Source organism: Rattus rattus, chromosome 7 (genome assembly GCF_011064425.1).
Source record: "Rattus rattus isolate New Zealand chromosome 7, Rrattus_CSIRO_v1, whole genome shotgun sequence".
NCBI lineage: Eukaryota > Metazoa > Chordata > Mammalia > Rodentia > Muridae > Rattus > Rattus rattus.
In genome coordinates this window covers 122,731,962-122,758,089 of record NC_046160.1, presented here as the reverse complement: position 1 = coordinate 122,758,089, position 26,128 = coordinate 122,731,962, and the positions used below count along the sequence as shown (strand labels likewise).

Here is a 26,128-nt window from a genome sequence, read left to right as displayed (position 1 = left end):
TGTAAAATTAATAACTCATCAATTCTGGTAGAAGCAATATCTACTTATGCAAGTAACCCAGCAGTGAAAACAAAATATTTCCACTCCCGTTCTAGCTGGTACCTACTGCTGGGGCAGATTTCCAGCTTGACAAACACCAATGGTCCAATTCTAAGCTTTATGCATCTACAATTAAATATACTAAAAATCCAAATATTGGAATACCTATAGTGAAATCATGAGGCCCTTGCCTTATGGACATAGGTGACCTCATTCAAAATATCTTTCCAATTCCATGCAGACAAATATATATTAAACAATTTTTGATTCACCAGTTAGTATTTTTTTCCTTTTCTCTCTGTACTGCTTTGTCATTTTTTACATATGTTCTATTGGAAACCTAGGATGATCCCTTCATCTACATGCTGTGAATAGTGTTTGGTAGATAGACATGAACGTGCAAGTGTCTCCAGAATAAGATATAGATTCACTTAAGTACATGATTGAGAGGAATATTGCTGGGACACTTCATAATTTTATTTATTATTTTTGGTGAATTTTCATAGGTTTTAGATCCCTGCCAAGTAAATATGGTCAAAAGCCCAAGTTTAGAGATAATATAAGCTGTGGTATACCTTAGTTATGATGTTTAAGATCATGTAGTCAAACTGCCTTATAAATATGTATGTTTACACTCTGTAGAGTGTTGTAGCCTAGACCACAGTGGCTTCTGTATTCAGTGTATAATAATTGATGTTGTCATTCAGGACTAGTCAAAATAATCTGAAGTACTGACAGAGTATCCAGCCACAGTCAATGATATCAACCTCATATCAAAAAATCAAAGAAAAAACTAATAAAGAATTAAGAAATAGATAATGGGATAGAAATACAAAAAAAAAATCTAACTCCAGAAACTGACCTTTTCTAATTGCATGTATTAATTCCATGTAGCTGTATTTACCAGCACAAGAACCACACAAATCATAACAGTGAAAATTACCATATAAAAGACCTTTAAATGGCTGTGCAGGTAAAGGTGTCTGTATACTGGTAAAGTTAGCAATATCAGTGATATCCCTAAGAATTTGGTTAGGTTAGTAGTTATCTGATGTTAACAAATCCACTTTGTGCCTTTGTACCTTGTTCTCACAACTAACAATAATATGATAATTAAAGAAACATTACATTTTTGAATCCAGAGAAATTTATGAGGTACCCCATCAACCTGAAAGACCTTTGATATCTGATCACTGAAAGGAAAAAATTAATAACTTTTTGAGGAAGGTTTCTGTAAGTTCATTATGTAGTGTACTTTTCTATGTGTACTCGCTGGGTTACTAGGTAATGAAAGAGAAGAGGTAATGATCTTGGAACCTTCATTTTGGTGTGTACCAAGAGGATCTCTAAGGACCTGACTGCAGTAGAGAGTGGTGAGATACCTGAGTAATGGTTGATCATAATAAATTGCATACATGAATGAAAATTTCAAAGAATAAGAACAATTTGGAAGTATAGAAAGAACAACTTTACATATGTTAAGAATCTTCATATAATTGTATATTGTACAATATGCATATTTCTCCTGTAACATTTTTTCCATCATATTCTCCCTTTGTTCCAGTAGAGAATTTTACTGAAGCACCATCATGTATTTGCATATAAAATTATATATAACTATGGAATATCAAAGAGTTACTAATAAGAATATCATTTAATGTCTGTTTTTCTGAGACTGCTTTAAGTAATAAATTTTTTTCCAATTGCATCCATTTTCTCAAAAGTAATACCAATTTATTTCTTTCTGATGAAAATATTCATGTATATGATTTAAGCATGAAGTAATTTATTGACAATTATATAGAATGGTTTCATAATTTATTCATTAATGGTATTGATAAAATTGTCATTGATAAGTAAAGATTTCTGAAGTATGTTTACTTCATTTGAGATAATTTGTATACATCTGAACAAAGGCTCTAAATCCTCAAAAATTAGCCATTTGGAGAAGATTAGGACCTGTACCAGAGCGTCCTGAAAACTGAACCCTGTGCCACCTCTGCCCTTCTTCTCCAGTAGTTCTGCTCAACTAGGTACTTATCTAAGAAGACATCTGTTCATGAATATGGAAATTACTTGCATCTGTGGAAGCAAAAACAGGAATATCCACAGGCTGAAAATACCCCGGTGATCAGTGTCCTCTCCACATCCCTGGACACACTGATTCTAACCATGGAAAGGAGTTGGGTCTTTTTCTTCATCCTGTCAGTAACTGCAGGTAAGGGGCTCTCAATTTCCCAATCTGAAGAAGAGACAGGGCTTGAGGTGACAATGAAATAAATTCAGCCTTTTTCTCCACAGGTGTCCACTCTCAGGTTCAGCTGCAACAGTCTGGGTCTGAGCTGGTGAAGCCTGGGGCTTCAGTGAAGTTGTCCTGCAAGGCTTCTGGTTACACCTTCAGCACTAGCTATATGAGTTGGTTGAAGCAGGTGCCTGGACAGAGTATTGAGTGGATTGGATACATTTATGCTGGAAATGGTGGTACTAGCTATAATCAGAAGTTCAAGGGCAAGGCCACACTTACTGTAGACACATCTTCCAGCACAGCGTACATGGATCTCAGCAGCCTGACATCTGAGGACTCTGCAGTCTATTTTTGTGCAAGCCACAGTGTTGTAACCACATCCTGAGTGTGTCAGAAACCCTGGAGGAGCAGCAAGCTTCCCTGGGCCTGAGATAACAGAAAAGGTTAGCATTTAGATTTCCTCAGAAATAACCATTTAGAGTGTTTTTTTTTTTTGCCTCCTCCTCACAGACCTACAGTGCCTTTGTTAATTTTGTGTAAGTAACCTAACAATAAAGTGATGTTGCTTTAAGATCTTCGACTGTACACCAAAACATTTTAATGTCTTTATCAATAATTGCCTCCATTGACATGTTTCTTAAACATTAAAATAATAAAGAGAGAAAAACACAAGGATGTATGATAAAAATATAATAGATTCTGAGACAGCACAAATTTGTTGAAATATTTGGGGAAATACACTATGAAATTGACCTATAAAATCCAAATTACTAACACCCAGGACAAATACTCCTTTCATAATCTTAATTAACAGTCCTCTGGTGTATTCCTAAATCTAGCTGTGTTCCAGAAGATGTTCCAGTCTCTTAGATTATAAGAAATATTTATATCAGAATTCAGAGATATATAAACATAATTCACATAGTTTGGAAAATAATATTAAAACACTTTTTATTTATTTATTATCCTGAATCACAAAAATGAAATAATAGCTTACAAATTTATATTAAAAAATTTAAATAAGTAGAAAAGGAGAGAAGAAAACCAAAACATAATGAGAGTCAGTTGATGTAAAATAAACAGCGATTCTGTTCCTACTAATTCTCTGAACTAGAACTTCTGGTGGCACTGGATGATACCCTAACACCGGGTCTCCTACTCTTACCCAGTAGAGCTGCATGGGTTCAACACTGTGGATGGCATATCAAAGACTGAGCTCCCACGTCACAATCTTATCTTCTATCTGGGAAAACACTCTTATCAATGCAAAGAAGGTACATGAAGATGTGCAGATGCTCCTGATTGTGTTGATCAATAGATGTTTCATGCCTTATGTTTGAAAATTTATAGCTTGTTTTTTTTAACCTTGACTTCCTTTTTTATTGGATATTTTTATTTATATTTCAAATGTTATTCCTTTTCCCTTTTCCTTCCATAAATCCCCTATGCCATCAACCTCTCCCTTCTACAATGGTGTTCCCCCTCCCCAATCAACCCCCTTCAAGCCATCCCACCCTGATCTTCCTCTACACTGGGTAGGTCCAGCCTTGGCAGGACCAAGTGCTTCTCCTCCCATTGGTGCCCAATAAGGGCATCTTCTGCTACATATGAATCTGGTTACATGGGTCTGTCCATGTGTACTTTTTGGGTAGTGGTTAAGTCCATGGGAGCTCTGGTTGGTTGGCATTGTTGTTCTTATGAAGTTGCAAGACACTTCACCTCCTTCAATCCTTTCTCTAACTTCTCCAATGGGGACACTGTACACAATTCAATGGTTTGGGGCTAGCATTCGCATGTGTTTTTGTCACATTCCAGATGAACCTCTCAGGAACCAGCTATACCAGGCTCCTATGAGCATGTACTTCTTAGAATCAGGAATATTGCCTCTGTTTGGTTGCTGTCTGAATATGGGCTCTATCCCCATGTGGGTCACGCTCTGAGTGGTCATACGTTCATTCTCTGCTCCAAACTTTGTTTTCATATAACCTCCTATGAATATATTTGTTCCCCCTTTTAAGAAGGACTGAAGCATCTGCACTTTGGTTTTCCTTATTCTTGAGCCTCATGTGGTCTATGGATTAAATCTTGGATTATTTGAGCTTTGGGTCTAAAATCCACTTATCAGTGAGTGCATACCATTTTTGTGTGTGTGTGTGTGTGTGTGTGTGTGTGTGATTGTGTTACCTTACTCAGGATATTTTCTAGTTACATGTATATTCCTATGAATTTCACGAAGTTATTGTTTTTAACAGCTGGGCAGCACTCCATTGTGTAGACGTGCCACATTTTATGAATCCATTTTCTGTTGAAGGACATTTGGGTTCCTTCCAGCCTTTGGCTATTATAAACAAGATTGCTATGAACATAGTGGAGCATGTGTCTTTGTTGTATGTTGGAGCATCTTTTGGTTATATGCCCAAAAGAAGTATAGCTAGGTCCTCAGGTAGCACTATGTCCAATTTTCTGAGGAACCAAGGTCACTATTAACAAAGAATATTCTTTTTTATCTTTATTAACTTGAGTATTTCTTATTTACATTTCAATTGTTATTCCCCTTCCTGGTTTCCAGATCAACATCCCCCTAACTCCCTTACCCCCATTACCACCCTCTACCCAACAATCACATTCACTGGGGGTTCAGTCTTGGCAGGACCAAGGGCTTCCCCTTCCACTGGTGCTCTTACTAGGCTATTCATTGCTACCTATGAGGTTGGAGCCCAGGGCCAGTCCATGTATAATATTTGGGTAGTGGCTTAGCCCCTGGAAGCTCTGGTTGGTTCTTAATTGGGATCTTACTTATCATTTCATAGGTTAGTGTATTTTCATTATGTTGAGGATCATTGTGGCATGCCAGTCCTTGGAACAGTAGCTGAGCAGTGCTGATCACAAAAAGAAAAAAAACATTGGGTCTCCCAAGGGTTTTGGACCCTTAAAGGCTTACTCTCAGTGACATACTTTCTCCAAGGCCACAATAATCCTTTTAATCCTACCAAACTCTAGTCCTTATTACTCAGCATATAAACCTGTGATGCTCTAGAAGACATTCTCAGTGAACCCATCACATTTGCTGAAGGTGTTTCTTGTTTCTGAAAGGACACAGACAAATTATTTTTAAAATTCCATACCTCAAAACAATCCTTTCTTTTATTACTGAGATTGTTTCCCTTTTATTGAAAGTAGTGACGCCTGCATACCCTTACTCTAACATTACTTCCCCCACCCCAATTTGAGGAGCTTAGGGTGGGCAACTACAGAGACTTTATCAATGTCTTTTGAATTGCCCAAAATAATAACCAGTATCTACTGGACAATGTGGGGTGCACTGTGCCATCAGAAAGAAACACTGGTAAGGTTGAGTAGGCTCAAATCATGGGTATACTCACAATTGAGAACTGAGGACACAGAGCCAGCTTTCTGCCAAAAGACCTGATCTGGAACACCTTCCCATGACACCTCACTGAGAGGAACATTACAATGTAGCATAAAATCCTGGAATTCTCCATGTTAATGAGGAATTTTGGTAGGCTGGGAGTTTTTAGCCAATGAGTCTTTGTAGCTATTCCTCCCTGCAAAAGATATTAATCCTGAGTAAGGTAAATCCATTGACATCAGCCATCAAATAAAGTAGTTCTGATAAGTAAGTACTGTTTTCATCAAGGATCTCCATGGGGGAGGCCTTCATTGCAAAGAGCCATGCCTAAACCTTCCTCAGTATGCCTTCTTTTTTCCATCCCTTTTTGTATTCTCAGTATTCACTTGGATCCAAACTGAAAACGGAACCCATCTGTGGATAGCCATCCCCATCCTGATGGTGTTTAGAGACCTTGAGGAGAAACAGGGACCAGAAACCCCTTTCCCATTTAACAGCTGTAGCTCAGCAGTGTCTGGGTATACAGGAGACCAGGAACAGCAGCATCTGTCTCAGACTACACTTACCAGGAAACACAGCCTGGGACCCATGTTATGGCCTGTGTTCTGCTGCCCCTAGATGGTTTACCAGCAGTGCTCAGGCACCTCAGGTGAGGAAGACACACAACCCTATGACAAGGATCATTATTGGTTAATAATTCAAAATGTAATGATGCAATGTTTGTGTTCTAAAATGGATTGGCCCGTAGGGTTATATTCAATCCTAGTTCTGTGAGTAGCATTAAAACGGTGTAAAGAATGGATTTTATGAGAGATGTATGCAAGGCTATTTTAGGAAAATTCATAAAGTAAAGAAAGCCTGTAAATGTGTTGTGACATGGATAGCACACTCTCCAGGTTGAGCTATTGTCATTGTCATAATTGAGAAAATATCTATGAAGACATTGTATTTTTCTGTACCAAATTCGTGAATTTTACTAGTATCCATTAGTCATATTTAATTTGGTTTATCTGTGGGGAGAATACTGGAAAGAAGTTATTATTTAGTATTCAATTTTGAACAATCAGGAGATTGCAGGGCTATAATTTTTGCTGATTCTTGAATAATAGAAAGCTTAATCATGGAAATGGAGCAGGATTGTGAGTTAGAACATGCCAGTCAATGATATTTGACAGGTTTAAGGAAAGACAGAGTGAAGATCAAAGTTTCTTCCCTGGTCCCAGGCAATGCACACAAGTGAATGATGAAGAATTGTGAAGACCTGAAACAAATTATTTAATGACCCCCCAAAAGGTTTTGATTAACTTTATCAAGTTAGTGTGTGTAGGTTGTCTGTAGCTTAGGGGCAGTATTCTTATAAACAAAGACTCTATGACAATATTCACTAGGAAACATCAGTGAAGTGTGTAGACATATTATGATGTTTCTGTATGTACTCTTTGAATTAAATGGAAAATGGATGCTAGACAGGACAACTTGTTTTTTTATTATTGTACTTTTTTTGAATTTACACTTCAAATATTATCTCCTTTCCTGATTTTTCATCCATAAACCCCTATCCCATTTCCCTTCCCCCTTCTTCTATGAGGGATTGCCCAATCAATCCACCCACTCCTTCAAGCCTTCCCACTCTGAAATTCCGCTACACTGGGTGGTTCCAAACTTGTCCGGACCAAGGGCTATTCCTCCCATTGGTGCACAACAAGGCCATCCTCTGCTTCATACACAGCTGGATCCATGAATCTTTCCATGTGTACTTTTTGGATGGTGGTTTAGTCCCTGGGAGCCCTGGTTTGTTTTTATTTTTGTTCTTATGGGGTTGCCAACCCCTTCAGCTCCTTCAATCCTTTCTCTAACTCCTCCAATGGACACTCCTTTCTTAGCTCAATGGTTGGCTGCAAGCATTTGTTTTTGTATTTGCTATGCTCTGGCAGAGCCTCTCAGGAGATAGCTCTATATCAGGTTCCAGGACAACTTGTCTTACACATTAATCTTATGTACACTTAATAGCTTGCAAATGTCATTGTATCCTTGCAGTTACAACTGTCATTATATTCTGCTGCTGATAAAGTTATAAAATATCTGATTGCTCTTAAACAAAATTATTACAACCTTAGTGGTGCTGAGACATGTACAGCCTGGTCTGATTTAGTTTTTTTGTAGACATGTCAAGTGTCCTTGATTCAGTATGTATGAGAAGGCACTTACACACTATGTCTGAAAAAAATTAGTATAATACACCACCTGATCTGCTCTGGTGCATGCAGAATTTTAATTTTTCTACTGGTGAAATAAGGCGAAGCATTAATAATAGGGAAAGTGAGCCAAGTGGCAGTGATATACACCTTTAACTACATGAAGACCTGTATTACAAGTACTCTGGAGGAGAGGGAAACAGATCTCTGAGTTAAAAGCCAGCCATTAACTCAGAGTTAGATCCAGGACAGCCACATTTACACATAGAAACCCTATTATAAATACCCTAAATAATAAATAAATATGCAAATGAATAATAAGAAAATTTTAAGAAAATAAAAGGGAAAATGGAAAGTTTAGATGGGAGGCTCCATTAATTACATTTCAAATATTTCAACAAATTTAGATTATCTCATTATCATTTTATGTCATATTAAAGTGAATTCCTCAATGGGAAAATTAGAACCTGGCGTAACTGTAGGCAAACACGTGAAAGATTTCTATGTTAAAAAACTTAAGTTTTCAAAGAAGGAAATTGAAGAAGATAAAATGGAAATAAACCTGGGCTCCTGGATTGTTAGAGTTAACATGGCATTCCTACTAAAAGCAATCTACAGATTCACTGTTATACCCATCAACATTCTAAGATATTTCTGTACAGAACTTGAATGGATATCATTGAACTTCATAAAGGGAAAAAGTAAAACAAATCCTAGGACAGCTAAAACAATTTTGTACACCACAATGCCAGATTTCTCAATGTACTACAGCACTATGTAATAAACACAACTTGGTATTGACTTAAAAACAAACAGGTTTATCAATTAATGCATATTGAAGACCCAGAAATAAACATAATCACCTATGAAAACTTGCTTTTAATGAAAAACCAGACATATGCAATGGAAAAAGTAAAGCCTCTTGAACAAATGGTGCTAGTCTTACTGGATATCTCCATGTAATGGGATACAAATAGATTCATATTTACCACTTTCCACCAAACTTAAATTAAAGCAGACCAAAGCTCACATAGTAAAACTGTACACTAAGTCCATAATACTAGAGAAAAATGACCTGCAACTCATTTACACAGTAGACAATGTTCGGAACACCACTGTACAGGCACTTGATAGAAAATTACTAACTCGGACTTCCTGTAACAAAAATACTTTGTAAGGCAAAAGACACCATGAAAGCACCAAATGCCAGACTGGAGAAAGAGGAGATAGTTTAATCAACCCCACATGTGACAAAGTTCTGATTTCCAAAATATGTAAAGACTCCAAAAACTAAACATCCAAAACCAAATAACTCAATTAAAAAAGGGATATAAATGTGAACAGAATTGTAAACAGAGGAATCTCAGGAGGTAGAGAAGCACTTAAGTAAATGTTAAACATCCTTTGCCATTAGAGAAATGAATATTAAAATGACTGAAATTCCATCTTATACCTGTCAGAATAGTTAAGGCAAAAACAAAACAAAACAAAACAAACAAACAAACAAACAAACAAAAAACCCCCCAAAAAACCAAGAGGAATAGTCCTTTATTGCTGCTGGCAATGCAAACAGGTACAGCCACTGTAAAAAAACCAATGTAATTTTATGAGAAAATTAGAAAATGTTTTCATTTACATGATGGAGTACTATTCAGCGTCAAAAGTAAATAAAATTGTAAAATTTGCAGGCAAATGGATCAATCTAGAAAGGACATCCTGAGTGAAGTTACCCAGAAGCAGAAAGGCAAACATGGTATAGTCACACTTATAAGTGGATATTAGCTGTAATGTAAAGGATAACCATGCTACAGTGCATGGGTCCAGAGAGAATAAGTAAAACAGAGGACATAAGTGAGGAAATATGAATCTTTCTGGGAAAGGGAAATAGAATAGCTATTGCTGGTTTTGAAGGGAACAGGACTAATTAAACTGGGGGAGGATAAAAGGGGAAAATTACTTGGAGGGACAACTAGAATTATGAGGCATTTCTAGGGCAAGGTAGATAACTAGTGCAATGGAATCTTCTAGGAATCTGTGAAAGGGAGCCTAGTTAAACTTCCTCATATTTGGGGATATGAAACCTGAATATTCCATTTTGTGTAACTACAGAAGATTTCAATCTGTCCATAAGACCTTTGCCCTAGAATTTGTTACCCCTGCCAGATGTTTTAGGACAGTGCAGAAATTGGAAAAGTGGCAAGGAAATTGTTGGTCCACCTTCTGACTCATTTTACAAGAGAAATGCCATTGGCTGGAAATCCAGCATCCAGGAGATGGATAGCTCACAGTCCTGGGACAGGAACTTACATGACTGTCAAAACAAAATCCAAGAAACAGAACAAAACAACAATAACAACAAAACTAAGAAAAAATTCTAATAGTATTTCTCTATACTTGTACACAAAAGCCTACCATAATCATTAACAAAGAGGAGTCATTGAGCAACTGATAGAAACAAATTCAGAGACCTACAGACAAACATTAGATGGAGCTTGGGGAATCCTGTATAAGATGGAGAGGAATGATGGTGCCAGCTAAAGGGGTTAAGAACATCACAAGAGAACTAGAGACTCAACAAACATGACCCATAGTGGCTCAAAGAGACTGACCTGACAATCACAGAGCCTGCATGTGTCTGATCTAGCCCTCTGTAAATATGTTATGGTTGTGTAGCTTGTTCTTCTTGGGTGACTTCTAACAGTGGGATCAGGATTTGTCTCTGACTCTCTTATCTGCTATTTGGACATATTTCCTTCTACTGGTTTGCCTTTATCCAACCTAGATAGATGGTTGGTGCCTAATCTTACTGTAACTTGATGTGGATATTTAGTTAGTATCTCTTGTTGGCTTGCATTATTCTGAAGGAAAGTGAAGGAGGAGTGCATTGGTGGGGGGAGTTATGTGAAAGACAAGCACTGGGAGAAGAAAAGGGAGGCAAAATTGTGTATGTGGTATAATATATGAAAGAACAAAAAGTTCTCATAATTAGTCAAAATATATTTAAACATATTTTTAAAATGTAGATCACTACTTTTAACATTACTGAATAGAAATGTAATGGTGAGCAATCATTTATTTGGAAGCCTAGAATACCCTGGCATATTGGGAGGTTTTAAGGCATAGAGTAATCCAGACATTAGTCAGAATGGCTTCCTATACATTGGAGAGTAAAGTCAAGACCACATGCATGGTCATTAATCACTGGATTTAAGGTTAATATTAGGGATCTGTTTCTGGAAGGGAGGTCAACTTTAAGCCTGTGCCATAGAAATATGATATGAGTCTTGATTATTCACATGGTACAAATGTATAATATCTTAAAATTAAGCCTCTAATCCAAGTTTAGTCCTCCATCAGGGCGTGGGTAACAATTGTCACATGGAAATGCATTTTTAAGAGTGGACACATAGACATCATTGAAAAGTAAGCCCTGCTTCACCCTAAAATCTACAGAGTCAAATCCCATTTCCTGGATTTGGCAAGATGTTGCTTGTATGCAGACCATGCTTTAATTGGTTTTTCATCCATTTCTTGATGAGTCAAATTTGCAAACTCATTTATATTGCTGTACTGACTTTTTATCTTCCATTTTATCACCCAGAAAAAATGCTATGTGGAGATAGGAATAAAGCAAACTGGAAGCTTATTCTCTTGGCTCCTGTTTAAATTCTTACACTAGCTTTGCAACTCCGGATAACATATTCCTCAATGTCTCAATATTTGAAGTGGTTGCAAAAAGATGTGATAGTATTTATCACATATGGTGATCCAAGAATTACCCTCCTTCATGAATATGTAAATTATAGTTTGTGGTTTTAAATACAGGCTGTCCACATACCTAAGGCACCACATTACCACCCTCTAATCCTTGTACACAGTGGTTCTAACATGGACTGCATTTGGATTATGCTTTATCTGCTGGCAGCAGCTACAGGTAAGTGGTCCCTAAACTTAAGTATGAGGGGTTGGCACATGATGAAGTGAAATACCTTCCACTTTTCTTTTTCTCTACAGGTACCCAGTCCCAGGTTCATCTGCAACAGTCTGGGCCTGAACTGAGGAGCCCTGGATCTTCAGTAAAGCTGTCTTGCAAGGATTTTGACTTAGATAACTTTCCTATTGCTTATATGAGTTGGGTGAGGCAGAAGTCTCGGCATGAACTTGAATGGATTGGAGACATACTCCCAAGTATTGGCAGAACAAACTATGGAGAGAAGTTTGAAGACAGAGTCACACTGGATGCAGACACGATGTCCAGCACAGCCTACATGGAGCTCAGCAGTCTGACATCTGAGGACTCTGCAGTCTATTACTGTGCAAGACACAGTGCTACAGATCATATCTGGAACTTGTCAAAAACTCCAAATAACAGGAAGCTATATTGGGCTTGATATTACCACAAAGAATAACCTAAACATTTGCTCAACCCTGTGGTTAAATATTGAGGAAAAGAACAACAGGAGTAAGAGTTCAGTTATTTGCATTCAATCTGTGTTCAAATTTTACAGAGCAGTAATTTTTAAGTTAGTGATATTGATCCTTAGTGACACAAGACAAATTCTACTGTTTTGGGGATACATGGATGTCAGACCCATTAATGCTTTGCCGAAGGCTGTTCAGTTTGAATAAATCTGTGAGCAACAATAAGTATAGAGACATATTTTATCTGTGATCTCTAGGGGCTTGACATTGAGAATCATAGATGAAAACAATGACTTGTTTTGCATATTCCTCCAGCACAGAGTTCCTCTTCACAAGAAATCTTCATGCTAAGAACTGATGGTCTCATCATGGTGACTCCTTTAGGCAAATGTGATCCATCTTCTCTATTTCTAACTTAGAATCTAGGTAGTTGTATACTGAGTAAAAGATAGTACATGAAATATTGAATTTCCAAAGCATATTCCAGTATTCCTCTATACACAGAGCAGCAATTGACACCACATAGCAGAATTTTGAACTTCCTTATTTGTAACTGAATGAATTCTACACACACATCAAATATTTAGCAAGGCTATATGACTGTACCTGGAGGACTAATCAGATAGCTGCCGGAGAATTCTATAAGGGAAGACCCTTATATTTTATATTACATGAAAGAAAATTCAGACTTTTGAGCTGATAGTGTTGATGCATATGAAGAAAATGGTAATTAGTGAAAAGGCATGCTGTTTTTAAAGGGAACCACAGTTAATATATACCTTACTATTGTCTACGTTCTGTAATGACACTACTGAGGAGTCATCTATTTCAACCTCACATCAAAAATTAATGACCACCACAAAAGAGGGTTCAGGAAGAATGTAATATCCAGAATATGGGGTAGATAGTCATGAAATGCTATTGCATGAATTTACATGGCCATTGAACATATTTCACAGAGACTATAGCTACCAGCCCAACACCTGAACAAACCAAGACAGAAAAAGTTACAGCATGAAAGCCTGTGAAATAGGTGAGCAGGGGAATGTGTTACTTTTAAGCTTATGGATATCATATTAATTTCTTGAACTACTTTTTAGATATAAATATTATATATGATTTCTTCATTGATTCTCACATGCACTTGATACATTTCTACTCTATTCCCATCACATAAGAAAGTGTAGCATTCTTTAAAAAATATTCAAACATGATGAGGTACTTCGGAGGGTCAACAACATGCTTTGGGTATATTGGCATTTGATGACAGATGAGGAAAATGAAATCCCTTTCCTTTGAATGGTGGATGGCTTCTATGTGTTCCTATGCATTGGTGAATGACAAACCTATATGCATAAAGACAGCCCTCTTTGGACTCATTGTGTCTTTAGTTAAGGAATAAACCTTGTTAGGGAGTTAGAAGAGAGACTTCTCAAAAAGTTTCAAGAAGATCCAGAGGGATATATTACTGGTGGGAGTACATACTTGTACAAGAAACTACCTTAGAAATCAATGCCACAGTTTCTCAGAAAACTAGTAACAGTTCTGCCCCAGGGTCCAGGGCACAGCAGATAACCAAAAGATGCTCTACCATCCCCTAAGGAAACTTGCTCAACTATGTGCATAGAAGCTTTATTTGAAATAACCAGAAACTGGAAACAAACTAGATGGTCTTCAATTAAGAATGCATAAAGTACACGTGGTATACTTAAAGAGTGCAGTGCTACTCTGCTATTAAAAACAAAGACTTCATGAAAATTTTCTGAGCAAGGCAAACCAGAGCCAGAAAACACTTATGATATGTACACAGGTGTAGGTGGTCAATAGCCATAAAGTGCAAGACAACTGTGGTATAACACACAGAGCCAAACAAAGTGGTAATAATGAGTTCCCAAGGGAGGTTGCACAGATCTCATTCAGAAGTACAAATTAAATAGTCATTGGAAGTTGATGGATAGAGGGAACTAAGGATGAAAGGTGGTAAGGAGGGGAACAGAGATGGTGATTGGGAATGGGGAGAGGTTTGTGGGAGAGGGCTCTCAATGAGAATGGAAATTGCTTTGTATGGGGTATCTCTGATTGCAGTCCTTCTCAGCTCAAGGGTTCTGCCCTAGGTAGAGCCTGATGAAGCAGTCAAGACTTGGTTCTTTCAAGCTGTCACCTTTTACAAGTGTGAACTGTTGGAGCTGGATCCCACTGCCCCAAGGGAGGAGACTCTCTTTGAGAGAATCATTGTTAATAATATAGGCACAACTCTATCATATCCAGGTAAACAAGAATCATTTCTCATTTCAGCCAAGCTCTGTGAGCCCTGAAGATGCAGGGATACATTACTGCTCAAGCCAGGCTGAGGGTCTTCAGTGTAAGCTTTGATAAATTTACATGTAGGTAGCTCATGTACAGCAGGGGGCACAATGGAACTAATAATCCCCAGTAGGAAGATAAAATTGATCTGGAAGTGACTCTATATCTTCTGTTGATTCCTGTCTTAAAGGCATAGTAGCTGAGCTACCCCTGCATTTTTAGGATTTGATCACTGCTATTGATATGTCTTCCCTGTCATTAAATTAAATTAATATATATTTCCTATATATAGGCCCATGCTATTGAGCAGATTTTCAGTTGATCAATGAAAATGTACTGTTTTACAGTGTCACTGAACAAAGAGAGGACTTAATTCCTAATAACGATTCTAATAAGACATCCTAAAATAACACTAGTAATTATTAAGTCCTTCATAATAGGACTGCTATCAAAATCATCTCTCATAAGAAAACTGCAGTTAAAACTTTTTCAGTCTTGCTGTGTAATGAGTTGGTTGCTTCTTAGATAGAAAATAGAAATTTACAACTTAGAATACATTACTTAGAACTGTAAAACAAACGAAGGTCATGAAAAGAGAATTAATGATTTATTGTTGTTGCAGAAACAGAAGATAAAATATTGACTGGATTTATCGTCATGAAATTTACACACAACGTTTACAGCTTTAGAAACTCAGTGAAACTCTGGAGCTAGTGACAGATAAAGAGAGTTTACTTAGAAAACTAGTCTTAATGGAAGCACATGTAAGCATCTCTGTTGTGAATTTCTTATTCAAGTTTTGGCTTTAATTTATCTTTAAAAGTTTAGTGAACGTTTGTAAAAATAAATGGATGCTTGGATATACAAAGTGATCTATTCTTTTTGCAATAAGGTACAAAAATCTATGTATCATAAAATTAGGCTGTAGAAGGGTAAAAGCATGTATAAAAGAAAGGAGAAGACAGCAAAGTTGAATATCTTAAAATTAAGAGAATATATAGTCAGATAGCTTTGAACTTTGTTTAAACCTATGATTAACTTGTGAAATGATAACATATGATCATGCATTCTGATAAAATGTATAAAGAACTGAGAACAACAAGAAGAAGAGCAGCAGAGATTAATTCAGAAGTCAAGGGTTTAAATTAATTTTAAAATGAAGGAACAGGTAGTCAGAACACAAAGTCTAATAGGCTTTTATTCCTGTTATTTTCACTTACAAATAAAGATTTATTTTAAAAAATTATCTCATCTTTATTTTCTTCATTTGAGTTGACTATGGTATACTATACCATGACAATCTCAATCCCTTCACCGGTGATCCCATCCACTGGAGATTTTATTCCTTAATAAAACATATTAAAGCAAGTACTGTGATACAGAATAGTGACAAAAATTTCTCTCGATTCCAAGTAATGAAACTTTTGATGGAGTTGATTTGACTAATATATAGTATGATCTTTACCATTAAAATTTGCATAAATAACACTTGATAAATAAAACTGGCCTAATATTTTTATGTGACCTTAATGTGTGTTGTAAACTCTGGCTGTGCAGTCTATTAGAAATTCTAGCCTTTTAGAATGTAAAATATGTATAGAAGATTACAAGATCATGTAAGTAAAATTTCTATAAGTTGATCAAATCACATCACACAGAAACCATTAATCAACTCAATATATGCATATGTTAACTGAGGTAGGGTCTGAGATTATAAAGAAATATTTTTCCTTATCTTTATTAAATTGGATATTTCTTCTTTACATTTCAAATGTTATTCCCTTTCCCGGGTTCCAGACCAACATAACCCTATCCCCTTCCCTCCCCTTCTACATGGGTATTCCCCTTCACCATCCTCACCCCAATAATCCCCTCTCCCCAACAATCCCGTTCACTGGGGGTTCAGCCTTGGCAGAACCCAGGGCTTTCCCTTCAACTGGTACCCTACTAGGCTATTCCTTGCTACCTATGAATTTGGAGCCCAGGATCAGTTCATGTACAGTCTTTGGGTAGTGGCTTAGTCCCTGGCAAGTGTGGTTGGTTGGCATTGTTGTTCAGGTCTCAAGCCCCTTCAAGCTCTTTCAGTCTTTTCTCTTATTCCTTCAATGGGGGTCCCATTCTCAGTTCAGTGGTTTGCTGCTGGCATTTGCCTATATATTTACCAAATTCTGGCTCTGTCCCTCAGGAGAGATCTATGTCCGGTACCTATCAGCCTGTACTTCTTAGCTTCATCCATCTTACCTAGTTTGGTGACTGTATGTGTATGGGCCACATGTGGGAAAGGTTCTCAATGTCTCTTTCTTCAGTCTCTGTTCTAAGCTTTGCCTCCCAATCCCCTCCTATGGGTAATCTTGTTCCCCTTTTAAAGAAGGAGTGAAACATCCACATTTTGGTCATCCATCTTGAGGTTCATGTGGTTTGTGCATCTTGGGTAATTCGAGCATTTGGGCTAATATCCACTTATCAATGAGTGCATATCATGTCATTTCATATTTACTTCCTTCCTAGACCCAATACATAAATAAAGCATCTTCTCTCAATCACACACAGGTATTAGGGCAACACTTGCACTAAAAAGCATGCAACTTTGGATAAATTCTTGACTATTAACTAGCACATAGTGGTATTTGGCTATCTTAGGTTTTGATTTAGTAATATTCCTGTGTAGTCAGAACATTAATTTTGCTTGTTATTTTAGTAGTCATTCCACTGAAAAGATGTATGTCTTGTGCTTAATATGAAAGTGATCTCATGGTGAATTCATTATGACCTGAATCCCCTTGGTCAATTCTATGTTAGACATCATACAAAACTACATTGAACTTAAAGTTCTGTATGAAATACCAATTTCTTCCTACAACAACCTAATGTCTCCTCCACCCATAAAACGAAGAATGATCAGAAGTCAAGGAAATCTTCCTTTTTAGATACTGAATTGAATGGGACTTTCAAACAAACCAGGAAGATTTCTGTCCAGTGTTTGTAAGACTTTAATTCAAGGAATTGTCTGTTATATGTTGCCCAAATCATTTAGAAGTGCCCAGACACTTCATTCAGCAAAGCTCTCCACTGTGTGGAAACACTATGGAGACCAGTATGGCTGTATGATCTGAATCTGGGGATGCATCTATGAAGTGGAAACTTAAGGATTCTTTGAAAGGTCATTGTGTTGGATGGTGTTTTGCTGGGGCAAATATGTTAAGGAGTGTTTTACTGAAGTGGACACAGCTGATTGACTAAGGCAGACTCATGAAGGAATGTTACATTAAAAGAGACACCGGAGATAGTGTGTTCCACTAAAGCAAACACATGAAAGGATATGTGATAAAGATTCTTTGCTAAAAACATGGATATTGGTCTGTATTATATTAGATTGTTGATTTGGTCATCACTCCTGGGAATCAGGCTCATTAGATACATGTGTTGCTGCAAGACATGTAGAAAACAAATGATGTTTGGAGGGTACAAATAGGACTGTACAGAGTGACAGAGGCTGAGCTGGACTTGTTATAGAGCTAGTTGTTCAATACTTGTGGGCCTCAAATCATTGTTTGTTAATTTTTGCTTACCTGAGAGTCATAGCCAAAAATATCTACTGCTGTTACAACTGGTCACTTCCTGCTTATTCCACCTGAGTCTGAGGCTTGGCTTTCTCTTCTAGATTGTTTCACCATTTCTACTAACCTGCCTCTATGGAATTAGGCTACTGATGTATCTGTTAAGTGTTTGTGACTAGAAAGAGCTATCATTCATTGCCTGCTAAACAGTAAATTAACTATTCATTGACAGACAATGCCAACAATAGTTGCTTGAAAGAACCATTCTAAACAGATCCACTCCTCCCAACTCCCAGTATTCTTTCTTTTCCACTACCTCTGTCGGGTGCTGGGCTATAAGTTATGTTAAAGCATTTAAAAACCGTTATTCAAAATATGGTTTAAAAATTAATGTTGCAGATCTACCTCAATATTCTGTACCATTTTGCAGCATATACCCATAGGACTCTATATCTTACTAGAGATACTTGCTCAATCATATTCTTTTCTGCTCTATTGATATTAACCAAAATTGTAAATAGTCTAGATGTCCTCAAAGGAAAAATGGATAGAGAAATGTAGTCCTAAACTGAAAGCTATAACATATACAAAGAGGATCTAGTGCTGATCCATATCAGTTTGATTTGCTGCTTCAAAATTTTTGAGTCCATATGACCTCTGCTCAGTTGATTTAGTTGATCTCTTGTTCCTGGTGTCCATCATCAACTCCGACCCTTACCCTCTTTCAGTCCCATCTGCTGTGGGTTTCCATGAGATATAATGGGTGAGATTCTTTGGAGGATTTACATTTAGAGCTGCCTGTTCCAACATATCAGTTTCTGCATAATGTCTAGCAGGGTATTCAGTATTTGTTAACATTTATTTTTATGATATTCCTAATTGTATGAAAAATGGGCCTCTCATTTTTCTGCCTCCTTTTGTGGACTTTTTCTTTCCTTATTTTGCCTTGTAAAACTTTATGGCTTTTGTTTTGCCTATTATACTGTATTTCGGTCATAAACCATATGAGTTCTAAAGTTGAGACACAAAACCCCATCCCTAGTGTAGAAGACATCACCCAGTGAAAAATTCTCAAAAAGGAAATTAACTTTGTCCAATTGAGTTTCACTGGGTATACAAAGACTCCAGAGCAGAACCATGACTTTCAGTAGATGACACATAAAATAAACTCAATGTACTGCTAAAATATCTGTGTAAGGAAGACTCTACTCCTAACACATTATCCAATTATTTTATCCATTATCCATAAGTCTAGACTGGGTAGGTCTTGAGCTGTACTTACCTTCTCTCCAGCTATTTGTTATTTGTTATTTCTCCTGGCAATGAATTTTTGTGACAGGGCAGTTTCTTTTCTCCTCAGTATTCCTCCTCCTCTCTGTACCTGCAAAACCCTAACTCAAATTTCTAGTTCCAGCTTTCTCATGTCACTGCCCATTAATATCTAGACATTTATTGACCAGTTACATCATGGAAAAGGTTCGCTAACATCACTTTTAGTGTGTGACAATCTTTTCTTTTGGGCATCTATATCTTTAGAAACAAATAGGTAGCATTAGAATGTAAGGAACCACATACGATTCCACTAAACTCTCTCATGAAGTTTTGTATGGGCTCCACCCCTCTTCTGTCTTTTTTGTATGTATTACAATGTTCTCTTTTGAATATTTATGAGGCTTCTATGTATTCAAATTTGTGCCTATCTATATTATCACAGCCATATCCACTGCAAAGAGTGAAAATCATGAATCTAGCATTACTGGTTGACACAGTTTTACTGAAGCCAAGCAGAATGCTGCAGTGAGTCTCCCTCTATCTCTAACTTTTGGGTTTTTGTGTTTTGCAATATTGAAAAGTTTATGCTTTGTCATTAAATTTTTTTGTTTTTACTTGAGAAAGATTATGTTGGATCCTGTTTAGGAAAATGAAAAAAAAATGACCTTTATCTGTCTATTCCTTTGAAGTCTACCTTTTGCCTTGCAGAACATTAAAGACAGAAAAGCACATAGCTAATTGAGGCCATTACTCCACACTTCTTTTCTGTGTGTCTGCCCTTGAGCAAACAGTATAATTGAAGAATGATAAACAGGGAAAAATAAAAAAAACTTTGATTGATCAGAAAAATACTTTACAGATTCAAGGTGTTCTTTTATGATAGGCTTAGAGGTCTCTGAAAATGTACTTTAAAAATAGGAGTTCATACTGGGTATACCTCTGCAAGAATATAACTCATTACATAAGACAGAATGGCTAAAAATATTGGTCTTTCTTCATAGTGTAAATGATAAAATATAAAGTAAAAGAATATCATTATTACTATTTCCTATTCATAAAAAAAAAACTGGTTCAGATATTTTCTGTTTGTCTGGCATGCTTTCAAACAAAAACATTGCCAACCTAAAAGCAGGCTGTCTTTCATTAAATGTGTTTGATTTTGAGATGATATTCCTTAGATTCTTTAAATTTTAATATAGGTTTAATAAGAGTAAGATTATTCTTTTCTGTTTGTTATTTCTAATTGTGACTGAAGTAAGATGTATATTCTGTACCATTTGGACAATCATTAGATTTTCTTTGTTCTGTGAAAATTGTACGAATAAAGAGATATCCAATTGCGAGTAAATCAGAGCAGAGAAGAGGCCTGGTGGATAGTAGTGCATCTGCAATATTCCCCTGACTATCATATCTGGCTTCCTCCCTCCCCTCAATATAGTTATTTGAAATATGACCAAGTTAATTTTGATGTCTGTAATTATACCCTCCCCCTCTTTTGATTTTGTCAATTTGGATATTTTGTCATTTAGTTAATTTGAATAGGGGATTTTTAATCTTGTTAATTTTCTCAAAGAAAAAACTCATTGGTTTAATTATTCATTTTTACATCTTTATTAACTTGAATATTTCTTAATTACATTTCAATTGTTATTCCACTTCCCGGTTTCTGGACCAACATCCCCCTAACCCTTCCCCCTCCCCTTCTCCCCATCCTCCCCCATTACCACTCTCCCCCCAACAATCACGTTCACTGGGGGTTCAGTCTTAGCAGGACCCAGGGCTTCCCCTTCCACTGGTGCTCTTACTAGGATATTCATTGCTACCTATGAGGTCAGAGTCCAGGGTCAGTCTATGTATAGTCTTTGGGTAATGGCTTAGTTCCTGGAAGCTCTGGTTGGTTGGCATTGTTGTTCATATAGGGTCTCAAGCCACTTCAAGCTCTTTTAGTCCTTTCTAAGATTCCTTCAATGGGGTCCCGTTCTCAGTTCAGTGGTTTAATGATGTCATTCGCCTATGTATTTGCTCTATTCTGGCTGTGTCTCTCAGGAGAGATCTACATCTGGTTCCTGTCGGCCTGCACTTCTTTGCTTCATCTATCTTATATAGTTCAGTGGCTGTATATGTATGGGCCACACGTGGGGCAGGCTCTGAATGGGTGTTCCTTCAGTCTCTGTTCTAAACTTTGCCTCCCTATTCCCTGCCAAGGGTATTCTTGTTGCCCTTTTAAAGAAGGAGTAAAGCATCTGCATTTTGGTCATCTTTCTTGAGTTTCATGTATTCTGTGTATCTAGGGTAATTCTAACAAATTATGCAAATTTGGTTTTGTCATGGAATATCTTGGTTTATCCACCTATGTTAATTGAGAGTTTTGCTGGATACAGTAACCTGTATTGGCATTTGTGTTCTCTTAGGGCCTGTATGACATCTGTCCAAGGTCTTCTGGCTTTCATAGTCTCTGGTGAGAGGTCTGGTGCAAATCTGATAGATCTGCCTTTATATGTTACTTGACTTTTTCCCTTACTGCTTTTAATATTCTTTCTTTGTTTTGTGCATTTGGTGTTTTGACTATTATGTGATGGGACAAGTTTATTTTCTGGTCCAATCTATTTGGAGTTCTGTAGGCTTCTTGTATGTTTATGGGCATCTCTTTCTTTAGGTTAGGGAAGTTTTCATCTCTGATTTTGTTGAAGATATTTACTGGTCCTTTGAGCTGGGAATCTTCACTCTCTTCTATACCCAATATCCTTAGGTTTGATCTTCTCATTGGGTCCTGGATTTCCTGTATGTTTTGGACCAGTAGCTTTTTCCATTTTCCATTATCTTTAGAGTTGTGTCAATGATTTCTATGGAATCTTCTGCTTCTGAGATTCTCTCTTCTATCTCTTGTATTCTGTTGTTGATGCTTGTATCTGCGGCTCCTTGTCTCTTCCTTTGGTTTTCCTATGTCCAGGGTTGTCTCCCTTTCTGCTTTCTTTATTGCTTCTATTTTCATTTTTAATTCCTTCACCTGTTTGGTTGTATTTTCCTGGAATTCTTTCAGGGATTTTTGTGAATCCTCTCATTAGGCTTCTACTTGTTTATTTATGTTTTCCTCCGTTTCTCTAAGGGAGCTCTTTAAGTCTTTCTTGAAGTCCTCCATCATCATTATCAAATGTGATTTTAAATCTAGATCTTGCTTTTCTGGTGTGTTTGGATATTCAGTGTTTGCTTTGGTAGGAGAATTGGTCTCCAATGATGCCATGTAGTCTTGTTTTCTGTTGCTTGGGTTCCTGTGCTTGCCTCTTGCCATCAGGCTGTCTCTGGTGTTACCTTGTTCTGTTATTTCTGACAGTGGCTAGATGGTCCTATAGGTCTGTGTGTCAGGTGTGCTGTAGACCTGTTTTCCTGTTTTCTTTCAGCCAGTTATGGGAACAGAGTGTTCTGCTTTCGGGTGTTTAGTCTTTCCTGTCTACTGGTCTTTAGCTGTTACTGTGGGCCTGTGTCCTGAGTCTACCAGGCAGGTTGCTTGGAGCAGAAAAGTTGGTCTTACGTGTGGTCAAGCAGCTGAAGTGGCTCCTGGGTGACTGCTTTTGAGCTCTCCATGAGGGCAGCAACCAGGATGGCCTGCACCGCCTTTTCAGGGGCCCCCATACGCCAGGGTCCCAGATGGTCTTAGGTGTTTTCCTCTGGAGTCAGAAATGTGGGCAGAGTGTAGTCTCTTCTGGCTTCCCAGGCATGTCTGCCCCTCTGAAGGTTTAGCTCTCCCTCCCATGGGATTTGGGTGCAGAGAACTGTTGATCCAATCCCTTCAGGTCCGGGCAGTGCCTGCAGGGCCGAAACCCTCCATTATTGATGTTAATAGTATAGTTTGAGTTAAGTATGACTGGGTTCATGGAAAATCCTCAGTCAGCTGCAGAAGACTAACAAAAATCTGGTCGTCAAGATGAATAATGATATCATAAAATTGTGACCTTGCTGAGAAATACATCTGACGTCAAGATGCCCAATGTGACGACCTGTAACCTTTCTGAAAAACCAACATCCTGATGACTAATAGATATGACAATCCTATAACATTTCCCTTGTCTGCTTAGAATCATACCAAGATATTTTATATTATTTGTGACTATTTTGAAGTTGTGTCTTCTCTAATTTCTTCCCGGCCCATTTATTCTTTGAGTAGAGGAAGACTACTGATTTGTTTGACTTTATTTTATAATGATCCACATTGCTGAAGTTGTTTCTCAGATATAGGAGCTCTCTGGTAGAATTTTTGGGCTCAATTATATATGCTATCATATCATCTGCAAATAGTGATATTTAACTTCGCCCCCCAAATTTTTATCTGTTTGGTTTCATTTTGTTGTCTAATTGCTCTGGCTAGAACCCTGAATACTATATTGAATAGATAGCGAGAGAGTGAGCAGCCTTGTCTTTTCCCTGGTTTTAATGGTATTTCTTTGAATTGCTCTCTATTTGATATTGGCTTGGGAAGATGTTCCATGAGATGATGAGAAAACAGCATATTATTTGGTGTTTGGATGGAATTTCGGTAGATATCTGTTATGTCCATTAGAGACATAATATCTGCTAGTTTCACTACTCCCCTGCCTTTTTTCTGAATGAACTGCCATTTGGTGAGTATGAGGTTGATTAAGTCTTTCACTATAATGTGTGGGGTTGAATGTGTTATTTAAGTTTTAGTAATGTTTCTTTGACGAATTTGGGTGCCCTTGCCTTTGGAAAATACATGTTCAAAATTGAAATGCTATATTGGTGGATTTTTCTTTTGAAGAATATCTGATGTCTATACCCCCAACAATTTTGATTAACTTGGATGAAAGTGTATTTGTTAGATATTACAATGGTTACACCAACATGCTTTTTGTATACTTTTGTTAGGAAAATCTTTTTCTAGCAGTTTACTCTGTTGTGATGTCTATTCTTGATACCGAGGTTTGATTTTTTAAGAAGCATTTTGATGGTCTTTTTTGCATTTGTTCTGTTAATTTGTGCTATGTTGTGATGGTTATTTTTTTTTAATTGGAAAATTGACTTCACGGATGTTGAGAGACATTAATGACAAATGGTTGATAATCCCTGTTATTTTGATGTATGTGTTGGCAGTTTGTGTGTGTGTGTGTGTGTGTGTGTGTGTGTGTGTGTGTGTGTGTGTTGTGTGTGTGTGTCTGTGTGTGTGCATCTGTGTGTGTATGTGTGTGTGTGTTTGCTTTCTTTTGTTTGGATTTGATATAATGTAATTATTTATTTCTATTGTTTTATTGAGTGTAGTTAACCTCTTTGGTTTTGAGTTTTCTTTTAGTGTTGTTTTTAGGGTTAGTTTTGTGGATAGATACAGTTTAAATTTAGTTTATGTTTTTGTTTTTGTTTTGTTTTTTTTTTTTTTTTGGAGTATCGTGTTTTCACCATCTATGTTTATTTAAATTTTGCTGGGTTTAATAGTCTAGGATGTGATCTAAACTCTTTCTGATTCTGCAATTCATTTGTCCAGGCCTTTCTGGTTTTTAGGTTATCTGCTGATAAGTAGGAATAATTCTCATAGTTCTCCCTTTATATCTTACTTGACATTTCCCCCCTTGCATGCTTGATATTCTGTCTTCATTTTGTACATTTAGGGTTTGATTATTATTAGGCAGTGGCAATTCCTTTCCTGATACAGTTTGTTTTCTCTTCTACGTTCTTTTGTACATTTATAAGTATCTCATTATTTTGTTTAAAGAAGGCTTCTTCTATGATGTTATTGACAATAATTTCTGGACCCCTGAGCTAGAAATGTTCTCTTCCTTCTATCTATATTGTATTGTGATTATTAATTTTACCCTGCTTGTACTTTTTGTTAATGTTTGTATTTGTATTTCCTGTCCACTTACCTAGTTTACCATTTGCAAAAGTTCCCCAATTTGTGTTTTCATTACTACTTTTATTTTAATTGGCATATCTTGAAAATTTCTTCACCAATTTGTTTCTTTTCTTTTTTTTTTTTACATTTTGTAATGCTTTAGGGTCCTTATTGGTTTTCCCCAATTTTTTTTTATTTTCATCTCTTCCTTAATAAACTATTAAACTTTAAGAACCATCTTCAAAAACTTAGTTTTAAGGCCGTTTATCTGTTTATCAATGCATTGAAATATTGAGGGCTTGTTGTCATAGGATAACTGGAAACTGGTTTTGTCATTTTGCACTGGCCATTGTTGATTATGCTTTTATACTGGTGACTTCTGACTTGTGTCCCATGTTCATTATGTGCATTCATTTCAATTCTAGTCTGTTATGCAACTACAAGGATCATTACTTGAGTACTACTATGTGCAGATTTTTATAAGTTCTGTCCAACAAATCTGTGAGAAGAAATCCATTCAGATGATGACATCATTGTGTGAAAATGAGCATAGAGCTCAAAAGAAGCCATGCAGGAGAAGTATAATATCTATATTCTAGTACTGGATGAATTCTGTCCTCTCTCCAGATTCTGGATTATAAAGAAATATTAATAAAAGATCAGTCTTGATGCATGGGGAGGAACAATAACGAGGGATTTTCACCTACAAACAGGTGCCAAGAAAAGTACAGCAAGGGTTATTACTGTATCCAAGCAGAACTTATTCCTTTCATGTAGGTACATATAACTCAGTTAACTAAACAAAACCTGTAAGAGAAATGTAGTCAAGGAAGCCACAGCAGAAGTTACTTCAGAGCATCAGTTTAATAAGTTTTGATGTTTTAA

The 26,128-nt window shown here is 36.9% G+C and overlaps 2 gene segments (V, D, J or C); both read left to right on the top strand.

Annotated features, from left to right (window-relative positions):
- The first annotated feature begins 2,211 nt into the window (after positions 1 to 2,211).
- Positions 2,212 to 2,669, top strand: LOC116905436. The segment is given in 2 exon segments: positions 2,212 to 2,257; positions 2,341 to 2,669. Coding segments are annotated over 2 exon segments (375 nt in total).
- Positions 2,670 to 11,737: 9,068 nt separating this feature from the next.
- LOC116906263 lies at positions 11,738 to 12,240 on the top strand. The segment is given in 2 exon segments: positions 11,738 to 11,783; positions 11,864 to 12,240. Coding segments are annotated over 2 exon segments (423 nt in total).
- Positions 12,241 to 26,128: the final 13,888 nt, after the last annotated feature.